Source organism: Chrysochloris asiatica, unplaced genomic scaffold (genome assembly GCF_000296735.1).
Source record: "Chrysochloris asiatica unplaced genomic scaffold, ChrAsi1.0 scaffold00048, whole genome shotgun sequence".
In the NCBI taxonomy this organism is placed as follows: domain Eukaryota; kingdom Metazoa; phylum Chordata; class Mammalia; order Afrosoricida; family Chrysochloridae; genus Chrysochloris; species Chrysochloris asiatica.
In genome coordinates, this window is record NW_006408566.1 from 974,978 (window position 1) to 994,924 (window position 19,947).

At 36.2% G+C, this 19,947-nt stretch overlaps 1 protein-coding gene across 1 annotated transcript in view; it reads right to left on the minus strand.

Annotated features, from left to right (window-relative positions):
* Positions 1 to 19,947, minus strand: part of LRRC7 (leucine rich repeat containing 7) — a 688,741-nt gene that overhangs the window by 7,457 nt on the left and 661,337 nt on the right. The window contains exon 25 of the mRNA XM_006862417.1: positions 12,494 to 12,568. Coding sequence (XP_006862479.1) covers positions 12,494 to 12,568 — 75 coding nt within the window. The remainder of the gene's footprint in view (positions 1 to 12,493; positions 12,569 to 19,947) is intronic.

Below are 19,947 nucleotides of genomic sequence, written 5' to 3' on the forward strand. Positions count from 1 at the left end.
TTGCTTGGATCTACAATCAACACTTATGAAGCAGCAGTCAGGAGATCAAATGATATAATGCATTAGACAAATCTGCTGCAAAAGACATCTTTAAAGTGTTAAAGAGCAAAGATATCAGTTTGAAGACTAAGGTGATCCTGACCCAAGTTATGGTATTTCCAATCATCTCATACGCTTGGTCAATGAATAAGGAACACCATAGACAAATCGATGCATTTGAATCATGGTGTTGGTGAAGAACATTCAAACTACCACGGACTGAAAGAGAACAAACAAACCTATCTTGGCAGTACTACAATGAGAATGCTCCTTAGAAGTGGGAATAGTGAAACGTCATCATCTGTCGTACTGAGGACATATTATCAGGAGGGGCCGGTCCCTGGAGAAAGATATCATGCTTGGAAGAGTAAGTGGATTGACACAGTGGCAAAAACTTTGGGGTTAAATGTAACAATTGTGAAGATGGCACTGGACTGGGCAGTTGTGTTTGGTTCTGATGGTTCAGTTCTAAGAGTAAGAACAGTATCTAATAGCAACAACAATACCTCAGATAGACCAAGCGACTTGCCTGAGGTCACATAGCCAGAAAGAAGCTAAGGGTAGATCAGTTATTAACATTGTTGTTGTTAAGTGCTGTTGAGTCGGTTCCGACCCATATCAACCCTGTATAGGGTTTCCGAGGAGCAGCTGGTAAGCTTGAACCACTGACTTTGCTGTTCAATTGGCTTTGCAGTCTTACACATTAACCCATAGCGCCACACCAGTACTCCAGTTATTATTATAGTAACTTTTTAAAAAAACTCTCTTAATATGTCATTGAAATAACAAGACCACGATTGTTTCAAGTGATTTGAACTGATATTTCATTGAGCATTATAAAATAATGAACAGTTTTTTTCCCCCCTTAGAAACTGTTGCTCTGTTACTTCCTAATATAATTCTGTTCTTTAAAGTGTTGCAAAGCTGTGGTTCCCATCAAGTTTAATTTAACTTATTCTAAAAATATTGGTGAAAATAACATTTAGTTCTAAGTTAAAATCTACAGAAATGCTGACTTGCTCATTCTTATTTTAGTTTCAATTTTGGACTTAATTGGGTTGTGGTAGCCATATGTGAGCTTTTTTTTTCCAAATAGAAAGACTAAGTTATTCTATATGCTAGGGCAGTTCCAGGACACTCACGAGGAAATGAATTTAAAAGGAGGACATTTTTAGTAGGTAAAATCTAGAAATTTGGCATTTGATTGAAAAGAGTGTAAGAAACAAGTAGGAATCAACTTGTGATGCTATTGACTAAATCTGAAAATCACAGAGAAATAGCTTATTTGGGAAGACAATGGTGTCTGTGCAATTGATGAGGCATGCAAGAGGAATGCTGATAATGTGTTTGCAAATGAGACTGGAGGTCAGAAAGGAGGTCAGAATGGCAGCATTAGTAACAAGGATTGGATTTTACTGAAGTTTGGAAAGCTGAGATGTTTGTGAGGACATAAGATTAAAATAAATCATTGTGAAAGAAGGTATATCTAATAGGAGGAGAAGGGTGGGGATGTAGCTTTGCAAGATTAGAACAGAACTGAAAGACAGTATTTACTGCTGACCTGGACATCTTGAAAAATGAGTTAAAGAGGAAGGTGAAAACAAGTCCCAATCTTTTCTGCCAAAGAATATAAAAAGAGCTGGCTTGAGCCTGTTGGCTGATCTGAAAGACAGAGATCCTCATGGGCACCAAAGCACTGAGAGAAGGGGATAAGGAGTACTGAGACAGGAGAAGTCATCCTAGGAGACCAAGGTAGAGTCTTCAGGAAAATCCAAAGGAATCAAATCTTTTCTAGTGGTACCAATTAACACTAACTTTCTGTGGCACACGGGAATAGTTTCCCCCTTAGAAACTATTGCTCTGTTACTTCCTAACATAATTCTGTTTTATTTTATAATGCTTAATGAAGTGTCAGTTCAAATCACTTGACACAATCGTGGTTTTGTTAAGCAGCATAAGAGGCTAACTGGACTGACTCTGGACTTGAATTTGACTCTGCTTTCAGTAAAACCACACATCACTAGGGCTAGTTTCCTAGAAGGATATAAGCATAGTCAAGTGAACATTGTAACTCTCCGTATAATTCAAGTCCATAGAGATATTTTGGATCTAAATCAAAGCTTTGGTGAACCTCAAGAAGTCTCTTCAAAGGACCACAACCAGGGATTGCCTAGGCACAGCCTCAAAACAGAACTACTGCCACTCGCACCAAAACAAAACACAAAACCAAAAAAAAAAAAAAAAAAGCAGACCTATTGCTGTGCAGTCAATTCTGACTCCTAATGACCCTATATAAGGAGCTCTGGTAGTGTAGTGGTTACGAATTGAGATGCGAAACTTAAGGTCAGCAGTTTGAAACTGCCAGCTGTTCCGTGGGAGAAAGATGAGGCTTTCTGCTCCTGTAAAGATTTATAGCCTCAGAAACTCTGTACAGGGTTGCTATGGATCGGAATCGACTCCAGATCATATATCCAACCAACCAATGACCCTATGGGACAGAATGGAACTGCTCCATAGTAGTTCCAACCTTTATGGAAACAGACTGTCTCACCTTTCTCCCATAGATCAACTGGTGGGTTCAGACCTACAACCTTTTAGTTAGCAGTTCAATGTTTTAACACACTGTGTCACCAGGGTTCCTAAAATAACAGAAGGGCCCTGACATTTTAGAAAGTACATTATTTTAGAAAGTTTATTAAAAATTAATTTAAATAATATAATATATGTCAAGTACTTAGAACAAGGTCTAGCCTACTATCAATACTCATTGACTAAACGTTGTTGCTGTTGGTAAGTGCTGTTGAGTTGGTTCCAGTTCATAGTGACCTTGTATAGGGTGTCTGAGGAGGGTCTGGTGGATTTGAACCACTGACTTTGTGGTTAGCATCACAGTACTTATTCTATAGTGCCACACTTCTTCACTATTACTATTACTTTCTTTGTGTCTCAGCAAAACAATTTTCATTAAACTATAAGAACAGGAGACCATGTCAGAGGAAGGATATTTTCCTTTCTTTTTTTAGGCAAACCTAATTTGAAAATGAGCTCTGGTAGTGTAGTGGTTACGAATCGGGCTGTGAACCGCAAGGTCAGCAGTTTGAAACTATCAGCTGTTCCGCGGGAGAAGAAAGATGTGGCTTTCTGCTCCCATAAAGATTTACAGCCTTGGAAACCCTGTACAGGGTTGCGATGAGTCAGAATCCACTCCATGGCACATAACCACCAATTAAAAAAAAAAAATCTACCACTCATCAGTCAGTTTGTCTTACTGTGGTGGTTTGCGTGTTGCTGTGATGCTGGAAGCTATGCCACTGGCATTTTAAATATTGGCAGGGTCACCCATGATAGACAGTTTCAGTGGAGTGTCCAGACTATGACAGACTAGGAAGAAGAGGCTGAGCACTTATGAATAGCAGTGGGAATATTGTCAGATGTAGTGGCAGAAGATGAGCCCCTCAGGTTGGATGGCACTCAAAATATGACTGGGGAAGACCTACCGCATCACAGTAGAGTTGGCCCTAAAGGTGTGATATGTACAAAGTTTTCAGGACCTTCATTTGATGATGTGGCCCAACTCAGACGAGAAGAAATAACTGTAGATATCTATTAATAATGGAAATGTGGAACGTCTGGGTACGAATCTAGGAAAATTGGAAGTCATCAATAATGAAATGGAACAAATATCTACATTGTAGGCTTAGTGAGCTGAAATGAATCCAATGAATTGAATAATTATATGGTTTACTATGCTGGGAAAGACAAATTATAGAGAAATGGTGTAACATTCATTATCAAAAAGAGAATTTCAAAATCTATCTTGAAGTGCAATACGGTCTGAGATAGGATAATATCCATACACCTACAAGGAAGATCAGTTAATACCACTATTTCAAATTTACGCATCAACTCACTAAGGCCAATAATGATGAAATTGAAGAATTCTACCAACTTCTTCAGGCTGAAATTAATCTAACATCCAATCAAGATGCATAATAGTTTTTGGTGATTAGAATGAGAAAGTTGGAAATAAAGAGGAAGAATCCATAGTTGAAAATATGACCTTGGTGATACAAACAATGCTGGAGTTCTCATGATAGAATTTTGCAAGACCAATGACTTGTTCATTGCAAATACCCTTTTCAACACTATACAAGGTAACTATACACATGAACTTCATCAGATGGAATATAGAGGAATCAGATTGATTACATCTATGGGAAGAGATGATAGAGACGTTCAATAACATAAGCCAAAACTAAGCCAGTGGTTGACGGTGGAAGAGATCATTAATTGCTCATATATAAGTTCAGGATGAAGTTGAAGAACATTAAAACAGGTCCATGAGAGCTAAAATATGATCTTGAACATATCCCTTCTGAATTTAGAGACCATCTTAATAACAGATTAATGCATTAATACTAATGACCAAAGACCAGATGAGTTGTCAGATGACATCAAGAACATCATACATGAAGAAAATAGAGGATCATTAAAAAGACAAGAAAGAAAGAAAAGACCAAAATAGATGTCAGAAGAGATTCTGACTGGCTCTTGAGCATAGAGAAGCTAAAGCAAGTGGAAGAAATGAAGAAGTAAAAGAGCTTAATAGAAAATTTCCAAGGGCAGCTTTAGTATGGATTAAACATCAATGCAAAGAAAACAAAATTCCTTACAACTGAACCAAATAAAAACATCATGATAAACTGAGAAAAGACTGAAGTTGTCAAAGGCTTCACTTTGCTAGAACCCACAATCAACACTCACGGAAGCAACAGTCAAGAAATCAAAGGACGTGCTGCATTAAGCAAATCTGCTGCATACGACCTCATTAAAGTGTTAAAGAGCAAAGATGTCACTTTGAGAACTAAGGTAAAACAGACCCAACCATAGTATTTTCAACCATTTCGTGTGCATGTGAAAGTTCAGTAATAAATAAAGAAGACTGTAGAAGAAATGATGCATTTGAATTATGGTGTTGGGGTAGAATATTGAAAGTGCCATGGGGTGCCAGAAGAACAAACAAATCTGTCTTGGAATAAGTACAGCCAGAATGCTACTTAGAAGCATGGATTGCCAGACTTCATCACTAGTTCTTTGGACATGCTGCCAGGAGGGATCAATGTCTGGAGAAAGATATGCTTGGTAAAGTGGAGAGTCAGTGAAAAAGGGGAAGAGCTCTGACAAGATGGATTCACACAGTGACAACAATGGACTCAAATATAACAATTATGAGGATGACACAGGACAGGGAAGTGTTTTGTTCTGTTGTGCATAGTGTCACTGAGTTGGAGTTGACTTGATGACTTCTAATACCAATGGGAAAAATGTGTTGCGCTTTTTTTTGGTGAAAGTTTACACAGCAAATTAAGTTCCCATTTAGCAATTTCTATACATATAGTTCAGTGACATTGGTTACATGATTGTGACAGTATTTGCATTATTTCTATTCGGGTTATTCCATTTCCATTAATTTAACCCTAATTTTTTAAAGTTAAAAATGTGCAGCTCCAACTGTAGAGGTAGAAGTTTTGTAACAAAAATGGGGGAGTAGTTAATCTTACAGTTCAGAAACTGAGAACCCTAGGACCATCAAGGGAGAAGAGCACAAGCAGAATGCGGGACCCTATCCAGAGAAGAAGCGACACCAGAGACGGAGACAGAGATGGTGACATGGAGAGAGGGAGCAGCTGAGGACTCTAGACTCATGGAAAGAGAGGGACTGAGTGCTGGCGGCAAGTAGGCCGACATGCAGAATGTGCCCTTTGGTTGCTTAAATTATATATTCCTGAGTGTGTTTGTGTATATTTCTCCACCCTCCATGTCACCCCCCTCAAAAAAAGAGAAAATCAGGGAATGGAAGCAAATACTGTTGAATGATGGTGCACGGAGAAGATTCTAATCATTGCAATGAAACAATGGTGTAAATCCTGTTCTCCCATGTAAGCTATCACTCAGGTCACAATTTAAAAAACAAAAAACGGCCACCACAAAACTGAAAACAAAATGTTTTGCAGCAGATTTGATTTGCCCCACCCCCCATCCAAATGTGCAGATCAGCAAGACTACATGAAATATCCAAGATCATGTAACTAGTGGCTTGGTGAGTGCCTTAACATCATTTGTTTCTTGGGGATGTTGTGCAGTAAATGTATCAGGTTCACTAAGTGGATTTATTTTTTAATCTTACTTAAGCTATTTTTTTATATGGAGCACTGTCTTATGCCTGGTGCCAGGGGAAATAAAGAGAGGTATAGAAGGGTCTGAATGGAAGTAGAAGACATAATCTCAGTTCTGAAGAGTTTTCTTCCATTCTTAGGACACAAGAGCAAAATTAATTTATATTATAGCTGTTTAAAATATGGTTAACTGAATTTTATATCTTAGGTAATTCAGACAGGGCACTGAAGAATTATGTTTCTCCATTTGTGTAGACATTTTCCAATTCAAATGAAGACCAGAAGAATCATACTATTTCATCTAGTATTTACTATGGGTGAAAAAGTTGAGGAAATAAAGACTGATACTGTATAATATTAACTGCATAGTATAAATCTAATGATGCTTAGCAAAAAAATACTACATAAATTAAATTTTAAAATCTTTTGCCACATTGGCTATTTATGTTTTATATAAAATACTGTCTATCATAGATTATAATCAGATGTGTGCAATTTTGAGAAAATTGCAATTTATGAATAATCTGAAATAAATGAGTGGCTTATTAAATTGGAATGAAGTTAAAAAGAAAACAATCTAGAAGAGAAAAGATTATGAAAATTTTATGCTTCAAGAATATGTAGTCAATAGGTTTCTAACTTTAGCTGATTTGCAAACATAAGGGGACATTTTACTATATAATCTTTATGTTATTTGCAGAAGATATCATTCTTTATTGTAATTCCATTTATCTTCTCTGCACAAACTGTCTTTTCATGATTTAGACACGACATACTGATAGCTAATGAAAATAATATTTGCAACTGCAAGAAAAAGAGCTTTACAATTCCTGAGTATTATCCACTCATTAATTTACTGTAAAACACACTTGGTTTCTGAAACTTCTCCTCTTGATCCTTCCTGGATATATCTTGGATTTCCTTCTTGTAAGTGTTTGTTTTTTTTTTTTGTTTTTGTTTTTTTTAATTGATAAACTAAATTTATGCTGAAGAAATTCTCCAGATGAAGCTGTAATCCTCCTAGGATCTCCGTTGTATATTTATGACCCCAAATACAAATTTAAAGCTAGTCCCTTTTTTAGATTCCAAAGGGGAAATTGGATTAAAGACATAGGCATATAATTTTTGGTTGATTTGAACTCCCTGTTAAAAGGGACAAACATATTTAAAGACCCAGTACACATGCATGTAAAAAAATCCCCCTTTATCTCACTGCCAAGGAGTCTATTCTGATTCACAGTGATCCTGTATAGAGTCTCCAAGGTTGTGAATGATTTTGGGAGCAGAAAAATCTCATCTTTGTTGTCTCTTTTTCTTCTTCATTTTCTGCCTTGAACAATTTTGGGTATGTCTACTTCCTGGATTGTGAGGTGTAAAAGCAGAAATTTAGCTATATTCATTTATTCCATTATTTCTATTGTTTGACACAATGCTTTGTATATTTAAAGCACATCTTTCAAATAAATTAATAGAAAATGTGATGAATATGTTAAGTCAATAAACTTTGCATCAATAGAATGAATATTGAATCATGAAAGAAATGCAAACAAGATATTTAATCTCTGTCAACAATAGGCACCTTGAAGTGTTGTGAAATCGAATGACACAATCGTAGTAATAGTTGTTGTTGTTAAGTGCTGTCAAATCTGTTCCGACTCATAGTAACCCTGTATAGGGTTTCTCAGGAGCAGCTGGTGAGCTTGAACTGTCAACCTTGCGGTTCAAATCACACTTGCATTCCAGAGCATTAACCCACAGTGGCAGTGGTTATATGCTGTCGAATCGGTTCTGACCCATAATGACCCAACATAGGGTTTCCAAGGAGTGACTGGTGGGTTTGAACCACTAACCCTGTGGTAATCAGTTCAATACTTATCCTACAGTGCTACACAAGGACTCCAAATGACACAATGTTGTTGTTGTTAAGTGCTATTGAGTCAGTTCTGACTCATAGTGACCCTGAATAGTTTCCAAGGAGCTTCTGGTGAGTTTGAACTGCTGACCTTGTAGTTCAAACCAACCTGTAGTCCAGTGCTTTATCCCACAGCGCCACACCAGGACTCAAGTTATTTTCATTTCAGCTAGCTATGAAAGTTTAATGTACTTGCTTTGTCTTTATTTGTTTTCATATTTTAATTGATACATACAATATTAATTTTTGGCTTTACAAAGTGTTTTAAATGCTTTTATTAGCTATCTTCTGTTAGAACTTTATAATTTATGAGCAAAACTAAATGCATACGGACATGTAACAAAACTCTTATTTATACACACACATTTTTCAAGACTAGTTTTGATTGCCTTCTAATCAAAGTATACTTAAAAAATATCTTACTCCCCAAATGTATTATATTTTACTTAACAGTAGATGTTAGATGATTGTTATTGTTTTTAGTGCCATCGAGTCAGTTCCAACTCATGTTGAACCCTCTATACAACAGAAGGAAACTGTGCTTGTTCCTGTGACATCTTCACAACTGTTGTTATGTTTCAGCCTCTTGTTGCTGCCAATATGTCAATCCTATTGTTGAGCATCTTCCTCCTTTTTCTGACCCTCCACTTTCCTATGCATGATGTCCTCCTCCATAGACTGTTCCCTCTTGACAACATATCCAAAGTATGAGAGATAAATTCTTGCCATTCCATTCCTCTCTAGTAATATTATCTATATAAGAGGGCTTTAGTAAGTTCATGGAAAAATGAAATTGAAAGACAATGGAATTTTTCCAGGAGTTTTTGGAAGTCTGCTCATGAGAAGAGTTTAACTTTTCAGGTCTTGCTGGAAATGCCATAGTGAAATCTCCAAATGCCTGAAGCTAATTTCTTTAAGGGCCCCAAACTACATTGTAAAAATTGAAAAAAAAAAAATCGTAATGAAAAATTATTGGAAAATATTTAAGTGAAATATTTACTTGAAAACTAAACTAAAGAAATATTAAAAGTGAAAAGTTCTGATTCTTTCTTAATGAGTCATACTGATAATTATGAACATAAATACTCTGGGATAAAGCAATGGGTCCAGATAGTTTATTCTGTAAGAAAAATTTCCTAAGGTCTAATTTTTTGGTAGTGCAATGGTTACTAGTTGGGCTGCTAACCTTAAGGTTGGCAGTTCGAAACTACCAGCCGTTCCATGGGAGAAAGATGAGGCTTTCTGCTCCTGTAAAGATTTACAGCCTCAGAAACCCTATGCAGGGTCACTATGAATCAGAACTGATTCCACGGCACATCACCATCATTCTGTGGAGGCAATTAGTTGATGTTGTTAGTAAAGAGGGCTGTATGGTTAAACATGTTGGGAAGTTTTTTCTGGGTTTTTAATGTGCTTATTAGCACATTGTGAAACAAATGAAATGAGGGATGGAGTATGAGAAGTTATTGAAATTTATTTGACAAACTTGTTCCCGATAATTCAAGTCTGACATACAGAGACCCTGTAGAACAGAGTAGAACTGTTCCATAGGATTCTTAAGGCTCTAATCTTTATAAAAGTAGACAACTCATCTCTCTCAGACTGTCACATCTTTCTCCCACAGAGCAACTAGTGGGTTTGAACTGCTAGTTGTTTATTTAGCAACCAATCTCTTAGCTACTGTACCACCAGCGGTCCTTCTATTTGACTAAGGAATCCTTGTTTCAAAGATACTTTAAGAAATGCCCTTTGGGAGATGCTATTCTATACCGAATGATACAATCTGCTGCACATTTTAAATCTTGTTTCTGTCTTTGAAGAGTGTTTCTCTCTTTCTTCCTAGGCAGTGAAGCTGTTGACTATCGCTAGTTTCTTCTGGCAATATGGCTGGGCCCAGACACATTGGTGGTCTGGGAAACTAGGTAAAAGACTACAAATATGAAATAAAGTCTCTCTTATGAGTAAAATACATGCAATTTAGTATATGGACTCTGTGGCATTAATTGCAGCTTCTCAGAAGCATTTGCTTATTTTCTAGTTTAAGTTTTTGTTTCGGATATGTTGAGGTTGTTGGATAAGTGAACTTTTTCGTTAAGTAAGATGGTAGTGTAAGCAGCTGATATTTTTACTGGTCACTAAAAGAGCCATAGAACTTATTCTCAGACAAGGAGGTTTGGATATAGTGGTTGTACACATATATAAAAGGAGCTCTAGTAGCGTAGTGGTTACAAGTTGGGCTGCTAACCTCAAGGTCAGCAGTTTGAAACTACCAGCTGTTCTGTGGGAGAAAGACGAGGCTTTTTGCTTCTGAAAAGATTTACAGAACTGGCTCCACAGTACATAACAAACCAACCAAATACATATATAATGAAGATAATGAAGACATTGTCCCTTTCAATAGCATCTTCCTAATCACTTCGTTCACAAGGTTGGAGGTTTAAGCTTACCAGCTGCTCTTCAGAAATTCTATACAGGGTCACTATGGACAAGTATATATATGTACACACACACATATACATATATGTGTGTGTGTATATATTTATATGAAGTCCTGGTGTGGCACTGCAGGATAAATTCTGGACTGCTAACCACAGCGTTGGTGGTTCAAAACCCACCTGCTGCTCCTCTGAAACCCTATATAGGATCACTATGAGTTGGAACTTACTCGAAGGTACTTAAGAGCAACAACATACACATACATACATAGTCCTGTTGTGGTGCTATAGGATAAGCACTGGATTGCTATATTCAGCAGTTCAAAACCACCAGCTGGTCCTCAGAAATCCTATACAGGGTCGCTATGAGTTAGAACTGATTTGTTATTGTTGTTAGATTCCATACAGTAGGTACCAACTCATAGCAACTTTATATACAACAGAACAAAACACTCCCTGGTCATGTGTCAATTTCACACTTAACAACTTAACAACAACAACATCTTTCTTTTCTGAATAATAGTATGAAAGAAAATTCTTTCAATTTCCTACTTCTCTTATGGATAATGGCAACTCCTTAACTGACTCCTGTTTTTTTGGTTTGTTTCCCTTGAACTCGGAAATTAAAAATTGTTTCATTAAAATCAGTAGAGAACAAATTACCCATTTCCTTTGTTAATGTATCTCTTTTCTTTCAGTTTTCTAATTTAAAAGACCAGCTGCTAGCTTGGTCTTCTGCTTCCGTGGAATGGATTTAAGCCTCTTGGTTGGCATTTCTACTGTAATTTTGCCACAGTTTGGAGTAGTTTATAATCTTTTCAGAGAGAAATAATTAGAAATTTTGAGTAGTTTATCATGGTCTTGCTAGATAGTTTAAAACATATCTGAGAATAAAATATTAAAGCAATATTGCTATATATGGTAAACTATATAGAGTTTCACGCCTATTTTTCTCAGACTTGCTAGGAGAGTTCAGAAAATAGAAAATAGAAGAACTCCTAGAAGCTGAGTTGAGTGGGGCTTTTGTGTTCTCATGATTGTTTTTGCACAGCAAATCTGACTAGAAAGTTCTTCTCTGATACTTCCCTGCCTCTGAGTTTCCCTAAATCTTTAATCTAGTCTGTGCAGCTGTTTAATAATTGCTCCAAATTGTCAAACATCAGCAGTTTCATATAGTTCCAAATAGCTATTAAGTGGGAAATTTCTGGAGTTGTAAGTCAAAATACTGAATCTTTAATTACAACAATACTATGAACCTTATGATGTGATGTAAGAAATGATTAAACATCTCTTGTATGTGAAGTGAATACAGAGAGAAGGAAAAGAAAGTAAAATTGATGAGATTATATCATGCATTTGCCCAAGTGTTTACTAGGGTGACCATTTTATGATATGCAGAGCTTTAGATTTGAGAAAGTCTTTTTCTGTCAAACAACACATTTAATAAAATCACATTATATACACTAAAGCTTAAAATAACCTGGACAGGGAAAGTATAAACATATTACTGTGTATTCTATAGCATACAAATTATAACAACTTAATGTTGAAAAATTAAATATGGATCAATCCCTTCCCCCTTGGCTAAACAGGGTCCATCTCACAGGCACCCTATTTGGGCCTTCTGTTTTCTTAATTATATTTGGAATAACTATGCATACATTCTAATGTTCATATTACCAAGTAATTTTACCCAATTCAACAAAAGTATAAAGAACAGCCATCATGTGCCTGGTAGTATGTAAGTGCTGGAGAAATATATAGCATTCAAATAGACTGGATTGATGTCTGCCTCTCCCCTGACCTCCAAACTAATAAGTGCAAATAGTAAATATGAGATGCACTTAATTTCAACCATTTAATTCAAGCCATTTTAATTTAATAACAGGACTGCATTGGTATTTGTTTTTGTATGTGTTTCTCTGTCTTACCTGAAGGATCTTATCACCAGGCTGCAGCAGGTTGGATGCTGGTCCATCAGGCTGAACCCTAGTAACAAAGATACCCTATAAGTCAGAAGTAACAGAGGTTAGGATTCTATTATCAAGAACTAGGCCTACTTTAAAATACAAATTTATAGAAAACAGTGAAAACAGATTTTAAAAGTTTACACATGTAAGCATCAAATGTTATTATAATATTTTAAGTAAGGCACCACTCTTTAAGCCAAGGTTAAGACAAGCAACATCACTTGCATTTTTTTAAAAAAAGAGCTCATCTTGTTTTGAAAGTGTACTTATGATTTATGAATTCATTTCACGGTATTCTTAGCCATTACTTTTTTATTATTTGAAATATGGTACTGAATAATTTTTCATATAACTTCTGTATCTGTTTTGAGTTATTCCACATTAGAAACATCTATGGATAGGTTGGAAATTCAATATACACTTTAAAAACCTTAGTAGAATTATACATACATACTTGTTTATTTTAATGAGTTACTTTATATACTGTTGAGAATTTTAATATAAAATGCACTTAAAAAAAATAAGCATTCATTTTAGTAGAATTATACATACATACTTGTTTATTTTAATGAGTTACTTTATATACTGTTGAGAATTTTAATATAAAATGCACTTGAAAAAATATAAGTATTCATTTTAAATAATGTTTATTTCAATGCTTCTACATAGTTATGAAATCCTAAACTGATGAACTTAATTTATAAAAGCATCAACTTAATATAGTTTACCATGTAGCTAAAGCAAACATTTATTGCGTTCCTACCACACATTGGGCTTTTATTTCTAGTGGCACAAAGATACACAAAATATAGTTTCTAAATTCAATGAGCTTGTATACTAGTGGAGGAGAAATCAAGAAAACAATTATATGATAGATGTATAAAAGTTGGTGGGGGGAAAATTTGCATGAAAGTTATCCTTGGTGTGTCTGAACTTCCAAGAAGAGGAATCATGTGACGGTTGAATCATAAAGGAGAAGTAAAAGACGTCCACTCTGACAAGAAAAGGAATATTTCAGATAAAGGAAGTAAGAAACAAAACAACCCAGCTTTTGTATAGTTGATTCCAACTCATCATAGTGATGATACAGGGCAGAATAGAACTGCTCCATAGAGTTTCAGAGGCTATAAATCTTTAGGGAAGCAGACTTCCACATCTTTCTCCCCTGGAGCAGATGGTGGATTTAAACTGCCAACCTTTTGGTTAGCTATCTAACTACCAACTTTTTGGTGATCAGTTTAACACTTAACCTACTATACCACCAGGGCTCCTAACATAATAGGAGTAGGCACACTGAAAAGTGAGAACACATGCTATTTTTAGGAAACTGCTAATAGTTCCCTTATAACTTGAGAAGTGATAGAAGGATGGGAGTGGATGGGTTGGGAATGTGGCAGAGGATTAGGCTTAAAAGAAGATTGCAGTCTATATCAATATGAGTCTTTAGTAGACCTGTTTATCAGTTTGGGGAGTCACTGAAGAATTTCAAGCATTATGGTAACAAAATCGTAATTGTTGTTGTCAGGTGCCATTGAGTTGGAACCGACTCATAGCGACCCCATGCACAGCAGAACGAAACAATGTCTGATCCTGGGTCAATCTCACTACTGCTGTCACACTTGATGCCATCAATGATGCCACCTGGCTGATCCATATCGTAATTAGCATCCTAAATAATGAATTGATAAATGGATAAATAAAATGTGCTATGTTTATACAGTGGGATGTTAATTGGCAATAAAAAGGAATGAAGTACTGATTCATGCTACAGCACTGATGAACCCTGAAAGCATTATATGAAAGAAGACTGTCACAAAAGGTCATGTATTTTATGATTCCATTTATATGAAATGTCTGGAATAAGTACATTCATAGAAACAGAATGTAGATTAGTTGTTGACCAAGGCTGGGAGACAGAGGAGTGGGGAATGACAACAAATTAAATGGGGTTTCTTTCTGGCATAGTAAAAATGTTTTGAAATTAGACAACCGTGATAATTGCACAACTTGTAAATATACTAAAAAAATTGCTGAAATGTACACTGTAAAATAGTGAATTTTGTGGTATGTGAGTATCTCTGGCACTGTAGGATAAGCACTTAACCATATGGTCGGTTTGAACTTCAAGGTCAGCAGTTCAAACTCACCAGCCATTCCTTGGAAACTCTATACAGGGATTGCTATGAGTCAGAATTGATTCGATGGCACTTAATTAACAACAAAATGTTGTATACTATCAAGCTAGTTCTGCCTCATCGCAACCCTGTATAGGGTTTCTGACAAGTGGGTGGTGGGTTTGAATCATCAATCTTGTGGTTAGCAGTTCAGAGCTTATCCTACAGTGCCATATCAGGAGTCCATATCTCATTACAGTTAACAAAATTTGTTTAAATTACTAAAAGTTATTAATAGAAGATATTTTAATATATTTTCCTATTATCATGTTTTTCTTGCTGATATATAAATGTAATGATTCTCTTTTAAACCCATAACTTTGTATGTGTGTGTAAATGGTTTAACAAACAATAAAATTAAAATACTATTACCCAAGTTTTCACTTAGTATTTTAGATTTATATGAATTTACTAATTTAATGTTTTTTCATAGTTTCTATTTATTTTTGAATTTTAATCTGTTGCTTTCCTATTTAAACATAAAATTATAGATAGGTATCAAAATCTCTAGAATACAATATAGTTTTTCATCTAAAATTTGACTTCTAGAACTTAAGAAAATAACTAGACAAGTATGCAACATACATGTATCAAGATGTCAATCACAGTGTTAATCATAATTACAAACAAAGACAAATCACACCTAAATGGCTAAAAAGAGGACAATGATTTTAAAAATCATAGTAAATATTTTAAAAATCATAGTAAATATTTTAAAAATCATAGTAAATAGTAAAAGGCTGTGCCCTTGGATCTTCATTATAGGATATGTGCTCATTAAAAATTAAGTGCTAGATGATTGATGCTGGAGGATATGAATGCTTAATTAAACAAGCAGGTTATAAAACATATGTACTATGATATTATTTTTGCTGAAATATGTTTATATGTATATTTGTATCAAAAAATATCTGGAAGGATAGACCCCTAAATATTTAATAGTGGCTATAGTGGGAAATAGGATAGTGAGTATTTTTATTTTCACTAATTGATGTTTTCTAACTTTACTATAAGGACTATACAGTACTTAAAGCATTAAGAAAATGTTCAAAAATCCAGGTTAATGGTGGTACTATTAGGTATGATTTGTTGTTGTGAAGTGTTGTCGAGTCAGTTCTGACCCATAGCGACCTTGTATAGGGTTTCCAAGGAGTAGCTGGTGAGCTTGAATTGCCGACCTTGTAGTTCAAATGGCTTTGCAGTCTGGCACATTAACCCACAGTGCCACATGTGCCGTTGTTGTTGTTGTTGTTAGGTGCCATCAAATTGGTGCCAACCCATAGGAACCCCTATGCACAGCAGAATGAAACACTGCCCGATCCTGGGCCAACCTCAGTACTGTTACCATGCTTGAGCCCACTGATGCTGCCACTTGGCCAATCCATATTGTTGTAGGTCTTCCTCTTTTTCTCAGACCAACATGATATCCTGCTCCAGTGACTGGTCCCTCCTGACAATATGTCCTAAATATGAGAGACGAAGTTTGGCCATCTTGGCCTCCAAGGAGCACTATGGTTGCACTTCTTCCAAAATGGATCTATTGGTTCTTTTGGCAGCCCATGGCACTTTCAATATTCTCCTCCAACACCATAACTCAAAAGCATCAATTCTTCTACAGTCTTCCTTATTCTCTCTCCAGCTTTTGCATACATATGAGGTTATTGAAAATACCATGGCTTGGGTCAGGTGCACCTTAGTCCTCAAGCTGACATCTTTGCTCTTCAACACTTTAAAAAGATCTTGTGTGGTACATTTGCCTAATGCAATATGTTGTTTGATTTCTTGACTTCTGCTTCCTTGAGTGTTGATAGTTGATCCAAGAAGAATGAAGTACTTGACAACTTCAACCTTTCTCAGTTGATAAGAATGTTGTTTATTGGTCCAGTGGTGGGGATTTTTTTTTTTTTTTTTTACATTGAGATGTAATCCATACCAAAGACTGTGCCCTTTGATCTTCATCAGCAAATGTTTTAAATCCTCTTCACTTTCAGGAAGCAAGGTTGTATCATCTGCATATCACAGGTTGTTAATGAGTCTTCCTCCAATCCTGATGCCATGTTTTTCTTCATAGAACCCAGCTTCTTGGATTATTTGCTCAGCATACAGGTTGAATAAGTATGGTGAAAGAATACAACCTTGTTGCACACCTTTTTAAATTTTAAACCATTCAGTGTTGCCATGTTCTGTTCAAACAACTGCTTCTCGGTCCAGGTACAGATTCCTCATGAGCACAATTAAGAGTTCCGGAATACTCATACTTTGCAATGTTGACCATAGTTTGTCATGATCCACACAATCGAAAACCTTTGCATAGTCAATAAAGCACAGGTAAACATCTTTCTGGTATTCTCTGCTTTCAGCCAAGATCCATCAGACATCAGCAATGATATCCCGCATTCCATGGCCTCTTCTGAATCTGGCTTGAACCTCTGGAAGTTCTCTGTCAATGTATGCTTGTAGCTGTTTCTGTGTTAACTTTTAGCAAAATTTTACTCGCATGGGATATCAAAGAGATTGTCTGATGATTTCTGCATTCCATTGGGTCACCTCTCTTCGGAATGGGCACAAATACAAATCTTTATAGTAATCCTTAAATAACTAGTTTCTTTGGTCTATTAATTTGTACAAATGGCCAATTCAGAAGAAATAATAAAATTGGTTATTTGAAAAGAATAGTTAATTTAGATACAATGATTACTCCATCAGGCAAGTGAAAACCCCATGAAATAGAACTTATTGTGGCAGCAAATATAAATCCCCCAGTCCTTTCTACATCAGGCACACAGGTGTTATACTTAATCTAGGAGATTATATATGTAACCAGCCCCCTTTGAAGTACTCTCATTTTTTATTGGGGTCTCTGTACAATAGGTAAAATGACACTGTAACCCCAAATTAATAAACCACTGCATCTCTGATTGATGAAGGTGACGTTGTTTTGACCATTATTTTATCTCAGCAGTCAAAGTCTATGTTATCCATTCTATTTTGATTGCTTTTCTCCAGTTCATTGTACAGGAACACTTTTAATAGTGTTTGTATGAATCAAGAACATAGGAGTTGAATTATAGCCATCATGTATATCTGTAAGACTGAAAGGGGATCTATACACACTCCACAACCTGACTGCTGAAAGAATACAAATGTGGTATCTGTGGCAGGTTTAATTTCATCTGTCTTATAGTTGCAGGATTCAACTGCTGTTCTGAAGACTTGCTTTGAAGTCTATTATGGTGGTGTGCGTTGCTTAAAAAAAACTTTTTTTTTTTTTGTGGTGAAGCAAGCAAGGTTTAATGTATATATCAGATGGACAGGAGACAGAGGGACTGCTTGCAAAGACTGCCTTATTGAAGAGAAAGGGAAAGAAGATTTATAGGTAGCTTGGGCATGGGGTGGGGACTTCTTTATTCTTAGGTAGCCTTTAAGGTGGGCTTAATTACTGATTAACTAAAAGGAAGATTGATACATGCCACCAAGTCAGTTCCGACTCATGTCAATCCTGTAGAAGGATTTTGAGGAGCGGCTGGCAGTTTGAACCACTGACCTTGTGTTTAGCAGCTGAATACTTTTCCTACCGTGCCACACCAGGGCTGCATGTTAGCACTAAAGACCTTTCTTCTTACGAGATGGAGTGGTTTTGGCCAGTTGAAAATTCACACTGATCACAGAAACGTGTTAAAACATATTTTGTTTGAGATAAACCCTTGAGGTATGAACTGGAACTCTAGTATCAATATATTTTTTTTGACTTATCCCCATATTATTAGTTCAGGAACACGACTACAGTTCTTGGTGCAACCTGAAAGTCAGTGTCACTCTGTGCAAAATAAAAAAAGGTCTTGATGTACCAGGTGTGCTCCTATTTTTTTTCCTTTCCACAGGAGATAGGCCTTCTGTGGTTGGAAGCCTTGTAAAATACTGTCATCAAAACAAAACATTTTTTTTCCGGTCTCCATTTCTGGTGTTGCTACTTCTCTGGATTGGGTCCCATATTCCACTCGTGCTCTTCTCTCTTGATGGTCCTAGGGTCCTTTGTTCCTGGACTGTAAGATTAACTACTCCCCCCTTTTTGTCACAAAAACCTCTACTTTTACAGTTGTGACAGTCACAAATTAGTCACGATAACAATTATTCACTATTGAATCATAACTTTTATCCTCATCGCTTTTCACCAGATCTATCTAGATAAGATGAAAACTATTTACCTTCCCTCCCACACTATGAAACTAAACTCCCTCTTGAAAACTTGTATGCCAGTCACTTCATGCCTTTATAGTGCTCCTCCCACCCCCTCCATTTTAGTTAGCCAATGTCTAAGTTGCCTATCCCTATCAACCATGTATACAGAGGGGAAAGGATTGCTCTTTGATGTGAAGACTTCTTCCCTCCAAATTGGTATTTTGAGCTACTACATCCATAAGTATAGGTCAAGTTCATCAAATCATAGCAATTTACACTTGTTTCCTTTATCGATTTTTTTTTTTTTTTAATCTTCTTCTACTTGAGTTCTGATCATCAAGCCATCGAAGCTAGGGGTTGAATGAGTACTAGCTACAAGTTTGGGTGTTCTTGTGCTTCTCCCCTTACTTCTTATCAGCTGGGCACTTCACTCTCAGTTCTAGCCCTTGTAGCTATGTCCTTGTCCATGGACTCAGGAGTCCTCAGGTCTCACCACATTTCAGACCAACCTGCCCTTCCTCTTCTCTCTCTGATTTCCAGGTCGATGGGAGGCTATGGAACATGGCCGAATTTAGCCCATATCTTCACTCCTGCCTTTCTCCTCCTTCCACTCACCAGGAGACCAATGTGGTTGTTAGCAAGCTTACATGCCTGCTCATGTGTTACCTTTGAGTTTCAGTCTTGGAGAGGGGTTTGTCCTGGAGGGACTTGATTGCTTGCCTTGATGACTCCCTGGCGAGGTAGTGTAAACCTTTAAAGCCATTTATTGCCTTTTCTAAGTTTTATTATTTCTCTTAACCGAAAAAACTCATTATTTAAGAAATTGCTACTGCTCATTAGTATAATTTTCTTATATATATTTACATACATCTTTATAAGCACTCAACCTCAAGGACAGTTTGAATCTCAAGATCAGCAGTTCAAACTCACCAGTAGTCTCTTGGAAACCCTATACAGGGTCACTATGAGTTGGAACTACATATATATATATATATATACGTATATATATATACATATACATATTATATATATATATACGTATATATATATATATGTATATAT